Raw genomic sequence first — 21673 nt, forward strand, 5'->3', positions numbered from 1 at the left:
AACTTGAGAGGGCATGTGTGGGTGAGTAAACAAGTTGCTTTCATAAACTGATTATTTATGGATGTATGTAACATGTATGCTACATATGGCCCAGGAGTCACCTTCTGCAGAAATCTTTCCAAGAGGTCATGGTGGTGTGGCCACAAAGAATGAGCCCAAGAAAGAGCTCTGGAAGAAGCAGGATATGCAGAGGGGGAACAGGGTACAAGCACACAGAAAGACTGTGCAAGATAAAAGGGCTTCACCCAACCAGGTGGCAGGAGACCCAGAGCCACACAGAGGGTGATGAGGAAAGATGCCCCATGGAAGTGGATTACCATAAATAGTTAACTGTCTCCTGACATCATCACTGCCAAGATGTCTTCATGAAAGAGCCCATGATCTCCCTCCAGGAGAGCTAGAACATCTTCTCCCAAGCTCCCCCACCCACTACTCTCCATCAGCCTGAACATAACCACGCAAGGCAAACCTGGGAGGTCAGGTCTTTGCTAGAGACAGAAGAGGTAGAAAACCCAGAGGCAGGAAAGGGAGATGTTAGCCTTGCCAGGCTAGGCACAAACCCTTTACAATCAATAAAACACTTCATGCATTGGAAGGCTTTTGTCAGCCCTTGCTCCCTGACCAGCACTGCCTCCGTGCCCTCCAGGCATGCAGATGGCATCTCTTCTGCAAGGGGCCCACAGTGGAGAGGGAAGGGGAACATCTGGCCAGGACTCCCCTAGTGCCTCCCCACCAAATAACTCGGAGCCAGAGGCAGTCATGACCAAAGGACAGCAGCACCAGTCACATCTGAGGGTGGACCTGATAAGCCACTCAGCAAGGGGGAGCTTCCCTACACCACCACAAGGACAGTCCTGCGGAGATATGGCTGGCAGTGGGTCCTTGGAGAAGGCAGCATGGCAGACAGTCCACTTGGATGTAAGCCCCTTGTGAGAGAGAGTAAACATCAGGGAAGGCAGGAGAACACCATGACAGGAGACTGAGTACAAACAGCCTGGCTAGGAAGCCACAAGGGACAGTGCTGGACAGGACACACCTGGACAATTGGCCAGCACCTCTAGGTTCTCCTTTGCTTCTGTCACACTGCCAAGTCCCTCATTTTCCACTTCAATACTTCCCAAAAGAAGCACTCACCATCTTTAAGAAGATTAATGCTCAGAATACCTGTCTTGCTCAAAGCAATGAAGCCCCTCTTTGCAGCCAGGTGCATGGGATGGGGAGAAACTTGACACAAACTGGCTAAATCACATTTCTGACCCACTCACAAGCAAACAGTCCCATTCCAGCTGCAGCCAGCACTGGACTCTACAAAGATTTCTGGAGTGAGTTGAAGACAACTTCACAAGTGATCAGTGAGCCAACTGGGGAAGCTGGCTCAACCAGCTTTGACCAACAAGCTGGCAATGCCAACTGATAGACAAAGAAGAGCCATTTGGGGAGGAAGAGGCTGATGGCAGTGGAGATGATGCAGAGATGACAGCAATGAGTAAGCAAAGAGAGCAAGACTACCAGCAGAATCACAGTCTTGGACTATGAGAAAACAGATTTTTTGGCCTGTTCAAGGATCTGCATGCAAGGTTCCCATGGCAGACTTCTCTGAAGAACCAAGGCACCCAGGGCAACAATCTGATCTTGCTGGACAGCCCACTCAAACCTCAAGAAAGGTGTATTGTGGCATGCAGAAAGTCACAGGGGAATGGCAGAAAGCCAGCTGAATGGACAGGCATCTCCTGCCTCAGCTAAAATGCTGAAACACAGAGTGTTAAAGAGGAAGAGGTTACACAGAAAGAACATGGAGATTGTGCACATGCAGAAAAGCTGGAGCAAGCAAAGGATGCCAAGAAAAAACAAGGAATTCTTATATAGGCAAGTAACAACAAAAGGATGGCTACTACTGGTTTAGTTAGCTCTCAGTTGTGCACAGGATCCAGCAGCTAAGGACACAAAAGAGCAATGATTTTTCTCCCTCAGTTTTTCCTAGCTCCTCCTCATGTCTCCCAGTTCTTTGAGCACAGTGCCAGCATCTGGAGGATTGAACCATTACTGAGAGCAAAGGGAAGTTAAGGATCAGACAAGCTAACTAGGAGCAGATAGGATTGATTAGAAGATGCAAAGGATGCTAACCAACACTACGCTAGCAAGGCTACTCTCCACTATCTTCAAAAGAGTAAGTAACTAATCAGAGGATGATCCTGGTGAGTGCAGAGGCAGAGAACACACTCCTCTTCAAAACAGGTGAGGATGACATTATGAAGCACCAGAAGCTGGTCAGCCTTGACAAGCTGGCAAGAGTATGGAGCAAGTCCTTCCAGAAGTCACTGCCAAGAACCCAAAGGATCTACACTGGCTGTTCCAAAGAACAAGTCATGTTCATTTGCAATTTTATACCATTTGTACTAAGGGTCTTATCTCTCAAGAAACCAGAACACTTACACAGATCATGGGTCATTGTGCTGCCTCCTGATTTCATCTAGCTGCACATACTAGGTTTCTTCAAATACGTAGTTAAAATTTTACAATACTGGGCAATCATATGGGATTTCTGGAACATCTATTTTCATTAGGAGAGGAGGCACTTCATCTGTACTCCCCACAGCCCAAAGCAACCTGCCTCAATACAGCTGAAGGCTGTAGAAAAGTCATCTGAATACCTGAGAAGAACCTACTGCAACAGCATAAAATTGATCAAAAATACCTCTTTGCCTTCACTGAAGTATCAATCCTACAAATCTCATGTGAGCTGAAATAATGGCCTGCCACTCTCCTACACTACTAGCTTCAAGAACTTCTTCAAGAAAGGTGCCAACACCACTTTGTCAGAAACCCCCTCCTGAACTGCACAGAAGTATTCACTCTTCTGGGGAACTTGCCAGCATGACAGTATTTACTGTATGACTAATATGCATTAATGAAGCACAAATGGACAACTATTTACTTGTGCTAATAACTAAAGCGCCTTATTAGAGCTAGGGCCTCTAGCATGAAGGATTGCCAGGCTCCCCCACTTGCCAAAATTATGTCAAAAAATGGAGCCAATGTGTAAGACACCAAGAGCTACAGCCAGTGTATAGTGGAGTCTTAAGTCATTGTTTAACATTCAGCTTGCAAAGGACCAGCATGCTCCAAAACCACTGGCTGTTTCCGAGGGCTTGTCTTTTCATTGTAGAGGCTAGAATTTCAAATATGCACACTGGCCGTACCAGCACACAGGCCAAAACTATCTTAAAATAGCAGTAAAGCCTGAGAGCTTTGCTGGGCATTTGTGTTCTACCTTTGATTGCTCACTGTTCTTTCAAAACCAGAAATAAAAACTCTGTATCTTAATGCCTTGGATTAAAATATCAATACTATCTAGCATAAAAGGCCATTAATACCAATAATCTAGCCCCTTGTTCATGAAGGATTCCTGAAAGCTGATCAATTTGGTAAAATTCCATCCTGAAAAAGCAAAGTCAGCTGTACAAGTCCTTGCTCTGTGCAGCACTTTCCATCCCACCTCTCCACAAAGGGAACATACCTACAACACTAGAAATTAAAGACCACAAAAAGTGGCAGGGTTTTGTGGGAACCCATGAATAACTTTTTAAAAAGACCACTCCAGATTACGTTATATTAGGAATGGAAAAGAAAGTTCTTAGGTGTTGCAAAAAGAGCAGGCAAAGACTGTTTTCAGTCATAGCTAGTACTAGCTTGACCTGATATGTTTATTCCTAGCTTTACAGAGTAAATGGCACCTTCACCACACCATGGCTACAGTGAGTTCAGGCTCTCCATTCTTCCTTAAATCAGCAGCTTCAGTTTGGAGTAGAAAGTCTGCAAGTGTAGAAACAAGGAGGTCTCTGCCACGAGGCATCACATGAACAAAAAAGTCTGGAAACTGTACCCACAGTTTCTCTCTAGAAACAGGAAAATTCTCTTAGATTTGTTCACAGAAACAGCTTCATTCAGAATCACAGGATCTGGGCTGGTAGTTTGAAGGAGTTTTTTCCTCCCTTCTTTTTTAACTTAAAAAATTATATAAGTAAGTGCTTATGAAATATTGTCCTTCCTTCGATCAAACAGATTCTCCTTAGACTATGTAACACAAGAAAATGTCCTGGGCACAACTTTATGCAAGTTCTGTATCTAGATATATTTCCTGGAAATACTTAAATATAAGGCAACATTGTATCACTGGTCTTTTCCAAGGATAGAGGAGATCTCTCTGAGCCAACTGGCATGGACAACAACACTAAGAACTATGTGAGCCACAGTGCTTTCTTGAAAAGTGACAGCTCCAAGTACACAGCAATATTATCTTCCGCTTAAAAAACAAAATAACCTTCTCCACTGGTTACTGTTTACTCATATTTAGAACACAGAACATCTGTGTGAGGAAGGTTCATTAAAAGCAGATGCCCTCAACTATCAGTAATGTAATTCCAGTTGGTTATATTCAATGCACTTAAAAAAAAAAAAGCTTCCATTCCTTTGTATTTCAGGTTACTATCTTTTTATATTTATGCAGGCATTTGAAGTGTGAAGCTGTCTTAGGACTGGTACATCAACTCTCTTCTGTTAAATCAGAGCTGTTATTAATATGAAAAAACTCATACTGGTACTTCTCCAAAATAACCAGTTGGTAAACAGCTTGTTAAATATTTACTCATTTGGAAAAGATCCAACTCATGAAAAAATATGCAGGATTTTGTTTGGTGCTATAGTCTGCTAAACTGATTGTTACCATTGCTTCAGAATGTTCTCGTAAAGTTTTGTGAGAGAACAGCAGAAAATACTCTGTTCTTATCAATGTGGGTATGTTTCCAGTCTTGAAGTACCATCTTAAAGGCCGCATAGAAGTCAGAACCTAAAGAGACCCACTGCTTTTGATTTCCATGATATCATCGATTGATTGGGGTTGGAAGAGACCTCTGGGTGTCACCTGGTCCAATCCCCTGCTCAGGCAGGGCCACCTACAGCCAGTGCCTGAGATCATGTCTGGGTGGCTTTGGACAATCTCCAAGAATGGAGATTTCACCCCCTCTGCCAGTGCTCAGTCACTCTCACAGTGAAAGAGCACTGTCCAATATCAAGGGAGAACCTCCTGTGTTTCAGATCATGTCCACTGGCTCTGGTCAGGGAAAGAAGCCTGGCTCCATTCTCTTTACAACATTTCAGGTATTTATACACATTCCTAAGATCCACCCTCAACTTTCTCCCAAGTATAAAAGTAACAAATCATAGGTTTAAACATGAATGAAAACCAGAGCTGAATCAAGAGACTGCTTGAATTTAACGACAGGGTCAAGCTAGTGTTTAAGCATGAGATCATTAACAGGAAGGTGCAAAATTAAACTTCTTTACTTTATTTCCTCACTTGATTTGCAACATCTGTGTTTCAATTTGGTCTATCCTGACCAATGGTAGTAGTCATGCAAGCAGCAAATGTATGATTGACCACTAGAGTGTTTTGAGTCTTTTCTCTTGATGGGTTGAAAAAATTCATGTAATTGGAAAATGTGGACTGAGCAACTTGAAATTTCTTGCTTGCATTCACCTTCAAAAAAAGACTTCATGTTTTGCCAACCAACTTCTGTAAATCAAAATACAAAAGCAGAAGTGCAAACAGTAAGGTACATACTTGTGACTGGAAATGTAGAAAGGTAAACTAGTACATCAAAAAACAAACAAACAAAAAGATTGATTACTATTTCTTGTCAGAAGGGAAACTGTAATCAATTGTATAGAAGCTTAGTGCAAGATACAAACTTCTTTGATGCTATTTTGTTTCATATAAAGTATTCTGATGATACACCATAATGGTGGCAAGTACACTTCCACTTCTCTTCGAGTGGAGTGTGGTAAGCACCACATTCCTATTTCGATGTTAATGAAAACAACTGGTTTCAGGGCAATTTTTTAAATAGACTTCTTTCCAAGAAAAATAAAAGCTAGAAATCTAGCTTCAGTTGGTCTTCAATGAAAACTAACAAGCAGCATCAACTCTATCTGTAAAAAACATTTGCAGTCTGCACTCAGGGAGACAGATTTCATAACTTCATATTGGAGGCAACAACATGTCTTGTAAAAACATTCACTAATGTTCGCGCTGCTTTGTACTTTGTCTGCTCCAGTCCGTCAACCCTCTACACCACATCCATGTAAACTGTTAAAACAAGAGTATCGTCAATAAAAGATCTGTTGACTGACACCATATTTCACAAATCTGATGACTTTCTGCATTGGCAGTAGCAACATTTCAGCTTTTCTTTAGGCAATATGTAGAAGAATGATGCAATGTAATAATGCATCTGGTGTTTTTTCACTCAGCTATGCCCAAGGACTTTGAAAGCCTGCTTGTGCACTCTGGTCCTTCCATATTGCCCTCTTAGGGTGAAAAAACCAAACTCCAGGATTAATTTTAAATTTTATGGAAGCAGAATCCTTGCACTTTTAAGCCTAATAAGAGTAAATTAAGCCACCATTTGTTTTGAATCTTGAAAATCGTGTATTGGGTTTGCAAGAGAAGGCTTTGGGAGTGGGGAGAGGGACCAGGTTGGCTTCTGTGAAGAAAAAAACAAAAAACAAAAAAAAAATATGCTCAATTGTGTCCTGTTCTGACCAAGACAGGGTTAATGTCTGGAGTAGCTGGGAGGTGGCATTGCTAATACAGGGAGGTTATTCTACACCACCTCACCTCATTGCCCGGGGTCAGAGAAGGGGCATTCTGAGAAGGGGTTCCTTCCTGATGAGCAAGCCTGGCACTGGTCAGGTTCCCAGAGCGTCCTGCATGTGAAATCACTCTCTAATAAACACTTTTGTTGTCAATATTGTTGCTGTTCCTTTTCTTATCTCATGGCTGTTCCCAGTAAACTGTTCTCATCTTAACCTGTTATCTTTGCCTTCTGTGCCTCCAATTCTCCTCTCTGGCCACCCCCAGTGGTAGGGCTGGGGAAGCAACCCAGCAACAGTGTGATCTGGAGAGCCTCAGTGGGAGAACTAAATCAAGGAGTACCATTCCTAAACCATGACAAGTTGCAGAGGAAGAGAAGAGCGCGCATATGGAGAGAAGCAGCTCTGCAGAAACCAGGGTCAGTGAAGAAGGAGGGGCAGGAGGTGCTCCAGGCACTGGAGCTGAGGTTTCCCTGCAGCCCGTGGTGCAGACCATGGCGAAGCAGCAGTGTCCCTGCAGCCCATGGAGTCCCACAGGGGAGCCAGAGATGCACCTACAGCCCATCCAGGGCTCTGTGCTGGAGCATGCAGATGCACAAGTGAGGCTGTGACACTGTGGGAAGCCCACACTGGAGCAGGCTGCTGGACCTGCTCACCTGGGCACCCACAGAGAGAGAGAAGAGCTCACACTAGAGCAGGTTATGCCCTGTCACCCCACAAGGCACAGCAGCCTGTTATGGAAGGACTGCATCCCTTGGAAGGGATTTATGCTCATGTGGGAAGGAACCACACTGGAGAAGCTCATGGCAATCTCTCTCCCTGGGAAGGGCCCCACACTGGAGCAAGGGAAGAGTATGAGTAGTCCTCCCCCTGAGGAGGAAAGACTGTCAGAGACAATGAACTGACTGCAAACCCCATTCCCCATCCCACTGCATCACTGGAAGGGAGGAGAGAGAGCAAACTGGGAGTGAAGTAGAACGTGGGAAGAAGGACGGGGGGGGGGAATGTGCTTTTAAAATTTATCTCTATTTCTCATTACTTTACTCTGATGTGATTGGTAATATATTAAACTAATTTCCCCCAGACAATCTGTTTTGCCTATGATGGTACCCAGTGAGTGATTTCTCCCTGCCCTTACCCCATCCCATAAGCCTTTTATTATGTTTTCTTCTCCCTGCCCAGCTGAGGAGAGGAATGACCAGAACCATTTTGGCCTGGTGCCTTTCTTACCACAAATGGCAAGTGACATCTCCAAAGAATCGATCAACAATTGTCAAGATATTCAAACAGTGTCAGGCAGACAATAAGAACCAAAACTCAGGTTTCAGCAGCCCTCTCCAAGCCCACTTGGAGACAAATTCTGCAAACAAATGTTTTTCATGCAAGTTTTTTAACAATAAAAAAGATTTTATGCACACAAACACGGACTGCAGCATGTATACCTAAATTAACACCAAATAACAGACTGTTCAATACCAAAGAGGCAGAGAGACTGAGTCATATAGAAGGCATCTGGATGTCAAAAGGGTGAGGATTATTGCATCCATCAAGGTAATTCTCTAATTAAATTAGAGACTTATTCAAATCAAAAGGGTTTTTTTCTTCCCCTTTCACTAAGAGACAAACCTCCTCTTTTCTAACTGCACAATCTAAGCAAGCCATCTCTGAAAATAAAAAAAGCAAGTTACCCAAAAAACCACACTCACTAAGATGAAGCACTCCAGGAAAACAATATGCCATGGACTTTGATCAGATGACCTCCAAAGGTGTCTTCTAACTTACTGTATCATTTTATTAAAAATAAGGATCAAAGCTGCCATACTAAAACCTGGAGGACCTCTGCCTAACTGCTCCTCCAGACCAAGGCAGAGCAATGTTGCTATTGTAGTTCTAGTATTGGCAGCAAATCATCTCCCCATCCACAAATCTGAATTCACTGAAAGAGGCTTTCATTACAGTAGCTAGTCTCTGATTAATTCTCTTATGTATTTATTTCCTACTCTTGAAGTGCGCAAAGCTTTTCAAGTATGATGTGCACTATTTTGCACTCTTATCTGATCAAGAGGATTATTAGCAATCCTGAAATCCACAGCTCTGTACACGTAAGAGAAAGCAATTCCCATTTTCTCCCTACTTTGTGGCCAAGTGCTTGTAGTCCATTTTGTACCAAGTTACAAGTTATTTCTCAAATAAGAATTCAGCTCAGTAAAACCAAACTACATTAATTATTACTGAAGTCATACCTGCATCTTGGTCATGAGAAAACAAACAGAAGGCAGAAGGTGGAAGACAAACAGAGCATTCCTGTATGCCCAAAATTATATCTTCATAAACTGAGAAAAAAAACTGGGGTTTTTTTGTTATTTATGTCACTGAGACTTGTACAATCAAAGCAAAGGGTTAAAGAACTAAATATTCCCCAAGAGTTCAAGTCACTGCACATAAATACTGTTGTGACTACAGATTGCAAAAGAACGGAAACACAGTAAATCATCCCATTTTTTCTGAGAAATTCTGGGACTATGTTCTGAATTTCCAGGAATAGAAGACAAATACTGCCAATTCTCACTGCTGGATTTTTATTGAAGAGTTCAAGAATCTGGAAAGGACTCCTGAAAGCCACTGAAAGATAGTATTGATTTTTTTTAATTTTTTTTTTAACTGAGCTGGAGATTGTTTCTAGGAGAACGCACTCAGTGTGACTGGTTTATGTGCAAACCCCTGAGAAAGTTAAAAGAAGGAAAAAAAAAAAGCTCTTAAACAAGACCTGGGAGGTTCTGAAAGCAGCAAGCCTTGCAAACAAAGACCCCAGTAAGAAAGCCAGAGATCTATACTTTGCCATCTCTCTAAAAATATTTTAAAAAATAAGAAAAGGTGGATTGGCAGCAAGACATTCTAAAGGATATTCTGTAGGGCATAATTACTTACCCAGGTTCTCATTTTTCTTGCCTTGAATATAATCCCAACCTCCAATGTGTCAATTTATTCTAATACTGAATTTACAGCATTAAGGTCCCAACCTTGGGATCTCTGGAGCTGTCCTTCATAGCTTCTCATTCACATTAAGTAAGAAAATGTGCTGAAAAAATAGAATACTTCTTTACACTCTAATCTAGAGCATATTTAGTTTAACCTTCTTTCAGCCCTTTACCAACAAAATGCTTTCACTGCAGCCAAATTTGAAAGACAAGTTGATGAAAGCTCCTAAGTCAGATTTAGTAGGGGTGGAAAAACAGATGTTCAGGATTTTTTTAATGCAAACTTCAGTTCTGACAGAAGGCACAGTAGTTGTGAATGGGCTTCCAGAGCTAGTCTTCAAACTGGTTATAAGCACTCAGGGTAGTTAATACACAGTAAGCTTTGACCAAAAATAACTGAGTCACTTTCCCACCATCTTAAGTCACCCCATGTTGCTCTGAATTTCCAGTCTGCTGACTGCCCCAGACTAAAGCAGATTATCTACAGGGCTTGTCAGAGAAAAGGGAGTACCAACAAAAATTCACATTTTTGCTTCCTATGAACCACTAAAGACACTGTTTTCACAAGAGAGATTGACACTCAGTTGAAGAATTTGCAGCTCAAAAATGACTGCCTAGAATGTCAAGTTTCTCTTACATAGCTCTCCTTTCCCTCAGCTTCACATCATGACTCAGATGATGCTTTAAATGAATTGGAAGCATAATTTCACAGTGCATCAAAATTATGAAGTCCAGGCACATCTATTCACATATTCTTTTAAACTCATAGATCCAAGTAGAGTAACAGATTTTCAGGACATCCAATTTCTCAAAGTCCAGTCTATTTTTATAGCTGCAAAAGAAGCTATAAAAGAACTGTTATGCTTTTCCTGCTATCGGGAAAAGCATTCAGGTACATTCAGCTGACAACTCAGCATATACTAACATTAGACTTTTAACTAATTAGAGGTTTCCTGTTGGGGAAAAAAAATTGTAAATTGACATATTACACAACATGCGCGAATACTAATCTTAAAGAGATTTTTTGGAAACGTTGTTTTTGTCTGTTTTTTTTGCTTTTCTTCCAAATGAGTAGCATGACTGTAGTAATCACTACTAGCAATGTTTCTCTTGGGACAAAAGGAAAAGGTTTTAATGTCACATGACACTGTTTAATTATTTGTGTATCTGCAGGGTCTAAAATCATAACTGAATCCTCAGGGCAGTAATCATATTATGAAAACAGAAGATAAAAAGTGCAAAGAAAAGATCACATCCAAACTAGCAATTTGCAGTTTCATAAAAAATACAAAGCAAGCATTAAGACAACTAAAACTGCCCAGGGGAAAAAAGAGAACTTTTACATGCATTTTTGTCAAGTACCTTTGAATTTAGCTGAGGGTTTTTAAAATATACTCTTTGTAATATGCCATATTGGCTGCTTAGATACAGCACAATGACTCAAAAACATAGGATCTAACCAAGTGTAAAAATCTCTGCCTTTGTTCCTACAAATACAGCATTCTGCAAACTGATACATTTTGATGCAAGGCATTTCACTGGGGTTGTAGCTTGCCACCTTTTCTTTGGAAACAAGTGCCTTCTCCCAGTTAGGAAATGGATATTTTAAAGACAAATATCAAATCTGTATATATTAATGACACAGTCTTTTCAGCAGCAGAACTTGAATACAGGATGGTAACAGAGGCTCTGTTTCCAAAATGTTAGCAAAACCCAGAGAATTGCCAGACAGCTATTAGCAGTTTGATGAAAAGTTTGAATGCACAATCAATCACCGGCACGCAGCAATATGATGCTACAAGCTGACACGAACATGCAATTTCACAACTTACTATCCGATAAGGAAGATGTAAAAAGGAGTCTGGGCAGCCAGCTAAAGCCATTTGTTCCTTCAAATTTTCTTCAAATTACATCTACTGCTTCCCAGGACCTGCAGAGTACAAACAAACTGTCAGAAACCATACTGAAGACATTTCATCAACTTATTATTGAAAACAGTTGGAGGAGAGAGACCGAGAAGATCAAGATGAGGTGATGAGGATTTGCATCAACTTGAAGCAGAAAATGTGCACATTTGCTGCCTGTAGCCTAGCAAACACATTCAATTTGATATTTCATTTAAAAACCCAACATAACTTCTCAGGTTGTGTGGCTCCTGCTTCATTTCCACTGTTTAGGCAAAAATGAAGGCCTCCCTTCACAGCAAAACCCCAGCCATTTAAAAACTGGCTCTCACCACCTGAGGCTATGTTTTCAATTGAGGAAAGAAAACTGAAATCTCTGAGTTAATTAAGATGACAGTCACTTATCACAGAATCATTTAAGTTGAAAAAACCCCATAAGATCACCGAGATCATTATGCAGCATCAGCCTTCAAAGCCTGGCTACACAGCTCCTAACCTTTACCCTTTCCTGACAGCCTTTTCCCCCGTGGTTTTATTCTCACACAATATATCAAACAGACTGTCACACACAAATTCATTCAGGTCTTGCACTTGTTCTTCTGAGTCATTACTAGCAGCAGCTTTGCAAGGTGAGTTGTGTATCCTTTAAAGCACCACTTTGTGATCAAATAGAGCTTGAAAAGAAGTCTGCAAACCTTTAGAGGTACATAAGGCTAAAGAACTAAAAATAAGAGGGTAAGACAATGTCAAGACAGTTATTATAACTGCCTCACAAAAAGGAAACAAAAACTAAATCTAAATAAATAAGCAAATAAATAAAGCACTATTTCCCACTCCAGCATTTCTTCCTACCTGCAGGGGTGGACACACCCCTGCAGTGTAAGACAAGTGATGCCACCTCCAAGTAGATGAAAAAGGCATGACCGGGGAAGAGAACGCAGGCTGCAAAGCACAGTCACAACTTTTACTTCTACCATGAAAGCAAGCTCCTGTCTGGCTTGCTGTTAATTATCAAGTATGTGTTCAAAACAAAAGCCCAAGTTTTAAACAGTCTACCCACTGCTCTCTGCTAAGCACGACCTGTCACCAAACCAAAGCTGTCAGCAAAATTTATGGGACAGTTAAGTGAGGGACAAGGGTAAAAAAACATCTTGGACAAACTGTTCCTGGATGCTTTCCCGCCTAAGGCCCACAAACCATGCACTCATCAAGGAAGCTTTATTTTGCTCAGGTCCAGGATGAGTTTGGCTGAGGTACGGCAGCCTCCTCCTCTATCAGTAAGGCAGGCAAACTCCTGGGAATTTCTTTCCAGGAAGTAGTTACTGGGTTTCTGCAGTGATCAATTCATACAGCCAAGTACCCCAGGAGGAAACTGGTTTTGGCAATAGCAAGTCTGAAAATGCATTTAACCAAATATGCACAAATCCGGTTATTTACTCTAGGTAACCAAACACTATGGAAAAAAATAATTAACCCCAAAATCTTACAGGATTCAAAGTGGGGGGGGAGGAAGCCACATCAAGCATCTAACTCTGTAGACATGTTACTCAACTTGCACCATTGCTAGTCTTTAAACATATAAAGAGCAGGCTACTGCCTTGTAACTACTTCTCCACACCTAAAAGTTTGCAGTCAGTTTTAAAGATTGATCTGAAGATTTCACTTTAATCACCCAGTTTGTTCAGGGAGAATTAAGCACAGATTTAACAATAGCTCTTAAAAGCCTTTTCACTTGGGGGAGTACTGTTTTTTTTTCTTTCTCATAAGCACATCTACGGAGAAATTAAGCAAGCCACTGAAATAGCTGTTATGAAGTTGGTAAAATGCATCAATAAAGAGATCTGTATTATTAGCCTCTAAACCCACCAAGACTAAAGAAAGTTAACATAAAGGGGTAAGGGAAAAGAACTGAGCTATATACCCTGCAGTTTCATGTTTATTATCACTTCAGGATTTAGACATCACAAAAAGGCACAACTGCTGTAAATTTAATGGTAGGTTATTTAGGACTGAATATCAAAATACTGGTCCTTTGACATTTCAGCGAAAGGCTCCAACCCACTTACAGCAAGATAGATGAAATATGTTCCGAAACAATACCAGACCAATTTGTCTACTCTAGGGCGTGCTGCAGTTTATGCCACAGCCCCATTACACCAGTGGAAGATCATAAATTACCTTAAACAATAGTTGGAGTCAAGACTGCATAATTTATCAAGAACCGTTTGCTTTGCTGATACATTCTTGAGTATTCATTTGTTAACGCTGCAGAAACAGAGGAAAGCAATAATCTCTAGATGGTATCATTCCTGGCCAGTCACACATTAACACTGACTTAAGATCTCATCTCTTTTGATCTGTCTAAAAACAGTTTATCAACCTAGTCCTACCCCAGGAATACAAAAACCCTTTGCTCACCTTTAAGACTTAAGGTCCTTTGTACCACATCAACAAGTAATAAATTTCATAGGGACAGAACTCTACACCAATTCATGTGTTCATTAGCTTAAAAAGAAAAATAAATTTTTCCTGTGCTGTTGTCTTTATAGATGGTATTTAGCATGTCACCTCTTGTCAGAGACTGTAGTTGCACACAGACATACATGTTCTTTGCACACAATTTACACAGCACAAATCACAAAGAGGTATTTAAGTGCCACGTTACTGCCCTTTTCCTAAAATGCCTTAGATGAGGGAGGGAAATTCCAAAGGACTGTAAATAGGAAACAAGCAATGTTGTCAATCCCCGTTACAAAACCCAGGACATTCATTGGTGAGAACAACTGTCATGCAGCATTGAGCAATGCAGCCTGTGCACAATCAGAACCAGGAGATTTCCTGTGCTTTTATTGGCTTCAGAGCTCTGCCTTGGACAGAGGCCCTGAAAGAAGGACAATCAAGATAAACCACATTTCAAAGGTCACGAGACTAATTTTTGGTATAACATTCTCCAGAATAAAGAACAGACTATTGTGAGGCACAGCTTTGATATCTCAGCCTCTCAAAAGTGTTAAACAAACTCACACGATCTAAAAGATTGATATTACTCCTGCACGGAAAACACTGCAGGTATGCACCCTGGAGATTGTCACTGCTCTGAATGGGTTAAGTCACAATCAAATTACTCTGGTAACCAGCAGACTAAGTTGTCTATTAACTGCAAATTAAGCCCATCACCAGGTATGTTTTTCTGATTTATCACTTGTTATCTGCACATTCCCAGCAGAGGAAACGGTATCTCGCCCAGCACTCTGGAAGCAGACACAGCCTACGCACCTACGGATACTGTGGTAGGAAAATGGCAGGGGTATGGTCACTCTGCCAATTCAGGAAGTTTTCCAGGTTCTACATGTGCCATCTGTCAAAGTCTTTAAATTCAAGAGAAAAATAATTTTTAAAACGCAATTGCTTGCAGATTAGTTAGGAACAGGAGGAGGAGGAGGAGGAAAAAAAAAAAAAAGAAAAGGATTTTAACCTGGCAGAGTTGCAAGACAAGCTCCAGAGTTCTTGAAAACTGGATTTATGCTCTTTTATAAAAGGTAACTCAACAAATTTGTTGAATGTTATACCCTTTTAAGTATTTCATAATTTTTCTTCTATTATGTTCTGCTTTCTATAGCTGAACTACTGTGAAAGAGGGAAGGGGAAAAAGCTTCAGCACAGCCTTAATTTTGACCTGAAGTCCTTTATCTAAGATCTCAGGTTTTACATACAAGTTAAAAATCTTTCCCTCTGTTTAATGTATATCTTTCATTCTCTCAGCCATTAAGTATCACTATGCATTACTCCCTGCAATACTGAATGAAGTTTTGCAGACCAAACCTGGATTTTCCTAAGAAACCAGAAAAAGGTCTTAAAAATATTCTTCTTTAACTTACCTTCAGAACTGTCTGAATTAAGACTGCTGGACTGCACTTAACATCTTAAAGCCCCAGGGAGAAAAAGATCCTCTCTTCTTGGTCTACACAAACAGCAATCCCAAAGACTTTATCTGGCTGTTCTCCTGGCTGTAGGCTGCCCACTACTTCATACCATCTAGGAAAGCATTCTGGTTTTTATTTCAGACATGTGTGTACATATATACATTATATATATACATACATACATATATATATACACACACATGCACGGGTGTTTATCTGCATCACCCAAACAGGTTTACAAGATGAGGTGAGGCAGTTCTATGGATACACCGAGCAACCCTCTGCAACACAGGCATGAGAACCCATACCCTGACACTTTCTTACCAGTCTACTCCTATTGCCATAGTTACAATGGAAATAAAGTTGGATACAAGCAGCATCAGGCACGCCAGTGAATTTTCCCTAGTTGAAAGACCTGACAGATAGCAATGTCCCCAGCTGCACTGATACTGCAAGACCCAGATGTGTTTTTGCATGCAAGATCCAGACAATTTCTCACAAAAATGAAGCCTGAATGACTATGTGGGCTGAAAAGAAAGTGCCATCAGATTCCTGAGCTGGCTGGACCAAGGAAACTAAAGCACCCTTGGCAGCACACAAGTCTGCCATCAGATTTCATCGTGGCTTCAGCAATCAGCACACATAAGGATTTCTACATGATCTTCCCTCTTTTAGTGATAGCTTCAGGTGGAGACTGTCAATTAACAACACTGAGACTACTCCTCACCCTCCCTAAGGGATTACTTGGTCAGCAGGACTGAATTCATCCCCTCAAACATTTTACTGACCCCTTTCTCAAGTGGTCAAGTTTCTCACTCACTCAGTCCAAACACACACTTGCTTCTCTCCCCAGCTCTGAATGTTCCTCCTCACACTCAAATTCTCCAGTCTGCCCATGCTGAAAAAACAATACCTGGCTAGTTTCCCTTCAAACAAGTTTTTTTTCCTCCAATACACGTCCTTAAACACTCCAGAATGGAATCACTCTCCAACCACAAGACGTAATGACATGATCGTCAACACCCTGATGGCCTACTGAGATTAGCAGCAGGTAAAATTTAAGAATACCCACAGCTTTCCCAATTTCTCCCCATTTTCCTTGCAGGAATTGGTATCTTCACATCCATTTTGTTACACATATATACCCAAAAGTCATTTGCAAGTCTATGATATGGAGCAACTGCCTAACTAGAGCAATACTTTGAACATCTTTGAAAACAAAGCATTGTTCTAGCTGAAATTTCAGGCGAGTGTTGCGCACTAAAATGAAAAGCACTGTTCAAAATATAAATCATCAATCAAAAGCACTTCAGTTACGTCCAAACACTCCCACGAAACCATACTAAAAAATCTGGTCTTATAAAAAAAGGGAATATAATTCTCTTTTGCCATTCTTAATTGCAAAGCTGTTAGTCTAAATATTACACCTTGTAAAGGAAGCCATTTGCCATTGTACTTTTGCCAGAAAGTGAAGAATCTTGGCAACGGCAATTCAGGCTTTTGAAAGCCAAAACAGATACATACTTCAGAAGAAGCACAGAAGAGCTGATGCCATCCCACTTCGAGCCTTGCCAAATAAAATTAAATAACATATATGCAGTTCAGCATTTTTTGGTTTCCTGAATCTGCCTAAAATTTTGAAAGGGCTCAAGACTCATAGCCTGTGAATTCATGTTCACCTCCTGAGAGAACACCTTCACTGACAGCAAAGATAAGGTCCTGAGGAAAAAAAAACAGTGTTTAGCCCAACAACACTGGACAAAAGAAACAACCACCAAAAAAAAACAACCAAGGAAAAAAAAACTATGAATAAAAAAAAACAAACCAAACCAAAACAACACCAAAAATCAAAAAAACTAAACAACAAATCCCAAACCTATAATAAACTTTGGAAATATTGACAAAACTCTGCAGTTTCTGTCTTTCTTGATCACTCAAAATCCTCTTCTGTCTCCTAATAGCTTCAAACCCATAGCTTTGAAGCAGGAACTTTGGCAACTAAACAGAGACTCGTACCAAAGTCTAAATGAAATGCTAATTAGACAGAAACTGAAATAAAAACCCATGTAGTATTCAGCAGACAACGCCACCAGCAAGCCATATGCAGAGGTAGGGAAGGTGCAAGGATGCATGACTGGGACATGAGAGGTACACGAGTGAGGCAGCCCAAGGTGAACTCTATCTGACAATGCCATGACTAGTGGTCTCCAATTCTGCACACATGGTTTCTCACTACATCCTTTGCCTCCAGAGAATAAAAAAAATGCTGCCTCCATTCTCTCTGTGTTGTCACTGTCTTGCCTTCCCTGCCCACCCCAATCTAGTCACATTTCTCGTAAAACAGAATCCAAAATTTTATCATTTTGGGAAAGCAGTCTAAATAATTATTTCCTTATGTTATTTTAAGCTTTTATTATCCAACCTGAAGACTTAGAGTGAAGTTATACAACAGTCAAGATGATTTAATAGCTCGTTACTGCCAAAAACAGGACAGACATCCCACTCTCTTCATCAGCCCCTGCTCTGCTTTCTTCCTCCACTTCCTCCCAGCAGCTTCATGGCACTCCCTCCTTCTCCCCCTTTTGTGTCATGTATGGTCCTTAATGAGTTCAGCTTGTGTTAATTAACGCATTTGTTTTGCTGGGTTATTGCTCTGCGAAGGAAGCAAATGCAATAAACTTAGATCTGACAGGCAGTTCAGTTGGCACAATGTGAACACTCAGGAGACCATGAGCAAGAGGGGAAGGGAACAGCATCACCCCCTCTCCAGTGGCAGCTAACTATTACATTGGCTAAGGCAACCTGTGAACTTTCATTTTCTTTGTTTACTGCTATTAGGAGCTGGCAAACCTTTGCTACTGCACATCCGTGAGAATTAATGCTTTCCAGGCATCTCACAGAAGTTAAACATTCGGACAGATCTCCAAATAAAATACAAAGTTTTTCTCAAAGCAGCTCAACTTAAGTCTGCCTTTGTTGCATACTTACCAAAACATTGCTTTTTGCATTTAGCACACTACTGAGCCTTTATGCTTCTAACATGCAACCGGTGTGAATGGCCCTTCCCTCTGCTCTGTGGTGGGATTTAAATGCCAAGGGCTCTAGACCTCCCAGCCCAGAGACTAAACTACACACAAGACATTTTTCTAAACCAATAAAGTTCATCAGCCTCTGCACAGTGTTGCTTTTTGTTTGTTTTTTTTTTTTTTTAAAGAAAGTCAGATCATTACAGATTCTGTTTGAAACCATATCTTAATCTACAGGCCTGTCCATAAACATCCATTGGACAGATCTACCAGACTCAACTTGCCTTTACTAAGGTGACAAGGCAGTAGCATGCACTCCTCAGCTGTTACTTTTACAGCCTCCAGACAGAAGCTGGGAGGCTGTAAAACTAACAGCTGAGGAGTGCATAATAATAGTTGAAATATATATGCAAAGGTTTGATAGAGAGACTTTTCAATTCATAGAGTAGCCATCTGCAGCAAGGATGCCCTGCTCCCAGCTTCTGCTCCCTTATTTCTCTACAACATTCCTTCATTTTGGAGGACAATCTTCCAAAGCATGCAGAAACCTTTTTCCCCTCCTGGCTGATGCAAAGGACAAAGATATAAAAAAAAAAAGAAACATCAAAAGACAATCTCCTATCACATGATCTACTGATCAGTTTTTCAAGTATTTTAAGCCTGTTTCATCCAAATTATGAATTCATCAATCACCATAATTATCCACAGCCTATTTTTCTTTCCTTGGATCTTTATGCAGGGGGCACAGTCGCTTCTCAAAGAACTTTCTAGGTTTTTGTTAGACCATGCCAGCTACAGTGGGCTGGCCATCAGGCTGACTTCAAAACCAACACGCACACTAGTGCACAGAAAGCAACAGGCAGATATCTATCAATACCATTCACATCCCTCCTTAGGGTCTCTCCTGCTCCCCAGCATTTTCAGGTAGGTTAAAATACTTTTCCTGGATTTAAAACTTCATTATTGTGGACCAATGACATCAGACATTAGGGTTTTTATGTTGACAATTTACAGGTTTTAATGTTGATAGTTAACACAGTAATTTTACATGTATCACTTGCTGCTCTCTTGGTTCAAGATTTTTTTGGGAAGTTATTAACTAGGATTATCAGAAGCCTTTCTATAGACATCAAGCTTTGGGGTTTTTAAGAAAAACAGAAAGAGGCTTTTACAGTTATCTGTGATTTATGTTCATGAATAAGCACTGGTTTATTTACATAGTCCCATCACATACAAATGGTTGAGGCTAGAAGGCAAGTTTAGACACTTCAATTCAAACTGCCAGCTACTCACTAAGATGGTATCTTTTTGAGATACCGTAAAAGGTACACTTAAGTGAGAAGGTTACTCTCAGTATACCTCATTTATACAGTCAAAGCACTCAAAAGAAAGACTTTCTGCTTAGCCTCTGAAAAAAAATACCACATTCTGTGAGCAGAGATGCATTCCCCAGCATCAGCTGCACGCTAAGTCATCCTCCAAGTAGTTTTGTGGTAACTACTCCCAAACATTATTTATTCCAAAGAATTCAACTGTTGAAACAATTCTTATGAGGACACCATAGTAAGTAACAGCAGCAAGTAGCAAAAATAAACAAGAAAACCCCTTTTATCTCTCATGTACAGCAGGGTAAGGGTTACCACAGAAGGGCTTGTAAGTGATAATGCAACAGAGCCAGGAGAGCTCTGGACTACATCAACCCCAAGCAACGACCAACTCTGCTTCTAGTTGCAAAGAGTGCAAGGAGGCAGCTCCAACAAACACTGTGCTGCTCTTGAGATGAACAGAAAATCCTGTCTATTCAAGAGGGCTATAATAAAGAAGTGCAAGAAGTGCAGGAGATAATATGCAAAAATTAAAGGAATATGTACACCCTTGACTGACCGGAACATAAAAAAGTGTACCCAGTTTGGAGACTGCACTCATTCACTCCTATGCAATGAAGCACCAGCAGTGCCAGAGCTCGCTCAACTGCAAAAAAACTGCTTGTAGTTTTAAGACACTGATGTCACAGATACCCCATGTGTACTTTAACGCTGCCTCACTAACAAATCACAGCAATCTCTTCTTAGAGCAAAGAGACCATTTTGTAATCTCAAATGCATTTGCTGGCATTATGCAACACACAAGCTTCAAATCCACGGGTGGCTTACGGGTAGCAGCAGGCAATCAGTGCCGACTTTCAGAACACAACTAAGATGTTACTGGTGCTCTATTCTTGAATACAGGCTAAGAATTTCTATAAATAAATAAATAAAGGATATCAGCAATGCAAAAGTCTTTCTTACCCTCTTACGTTTTTTAGCCCTTGAAAAACAATTTCAAGCTGACATCTCAAAAGCGAGTATGCTGACCTACTTGCAAATATAATACCACCCTGGGACAAACAGGGCATAGCTTTTTCAAGTAAGTGTAAACAAAACAGAAAATAAACCTACAGAATAGGGTAATATGTTCAACAAAAAGCTGAAATCTGGCCAGCTGATCACATGTTTCATGTGCATTAGTGAACGTTTATTTACTGCTATTAACTTGTACCTGCAGAGAGGAAGAAATAAGATATTCTTCCTTTGATTCTGAAGGTCATAAGGTGACCAAAATCCCAGCTTAATGAAGACTGTGGTGAGGTTGCAAATGTCACAGCTTCCACCAACCCTTTCAAAATGCAGTGTTGGAAAGACAGGGAAGAAAACTGAAGTAATACCACCCAGGCTTCATAGACTATGTCAGCTTAATTAGAATGGCATTTTGGCAGTACTGAGAGATTACATATCGAAGGCTGAGTAGCAGGCCAAATAACTTGACTAGAATATTTCACCAAGCCACCTACATTAACAGCTTTTTCCCTACTGTACTTTCAGGGTGCCATAAAGGAAATCAGGCCTTGTTTCAGGCCTTATGAGGCTGTTTAACAGAGGCATGAAATGTTGAATACCCCCAGCACTAAAGGTTTACTAGATATGCATTAAACAAGGAACATCCCTAGATAACCTTCAGACTCCAGAGCTGCCAGAGAGGAACATTTGCTCTCCAAAGGTGTAGGATCCAGATGCAGTCAAAGTGCCTTCCCTGTATACCAATGTACTTCAACACACAAAACACCTGTGCTCCAAGCCTGGAACCCACACATGGGTCCCAACTGCATTCTCCCACCTCCAAGATTATCCAACTGGTACTGGCAGCAGTTTTGG

At 40.9% G+C, this 21673-nt stretch overlaps 1 protein-coding gene across 3 annotated transcripts in view; it reads right to left on the reverse strand.

Annotated features, from left to right (window-relative positions):
* GRB10 (growth factor receptor bound protein 10) overlaps positions 1-21673 on the reverse strand; it is a 144949-nt gene that overhangs the window by 97142 nt on the left and 26134 nt on the right. For all 3 annotated transcript variants that reach the window (XR_010028696.1, XM_063163320.1, XM_063163329.1), the window contains exon 2: positions 11462-11559. Coding sequence is in view for 2 of the 3 variants with exons in the window: in XM_063163320.1 (XP_063019390.1) it covers positions 11462-11512 (51 nt within the window). In the remaining variant the exon portion in view is untranslated. The remainder of the gene's footprint in view (positions 1-11461; positions 11560-21673) is intronic.

Source organism: Melospiza melodia, chromosome 1, assembly GCF_035770615.1.
Source record: "Melospiza melodia melodia isolate bMelMel2 chromosome 1, bMelMel2.pri, whole genome shotgun sequence".
Classification (NCBI taxonomy): Eukaryota; Metazoa; Chordata; class Aves; order Passeriformes; family Passerellidae; genus Melospiza; species Melospiza melodia.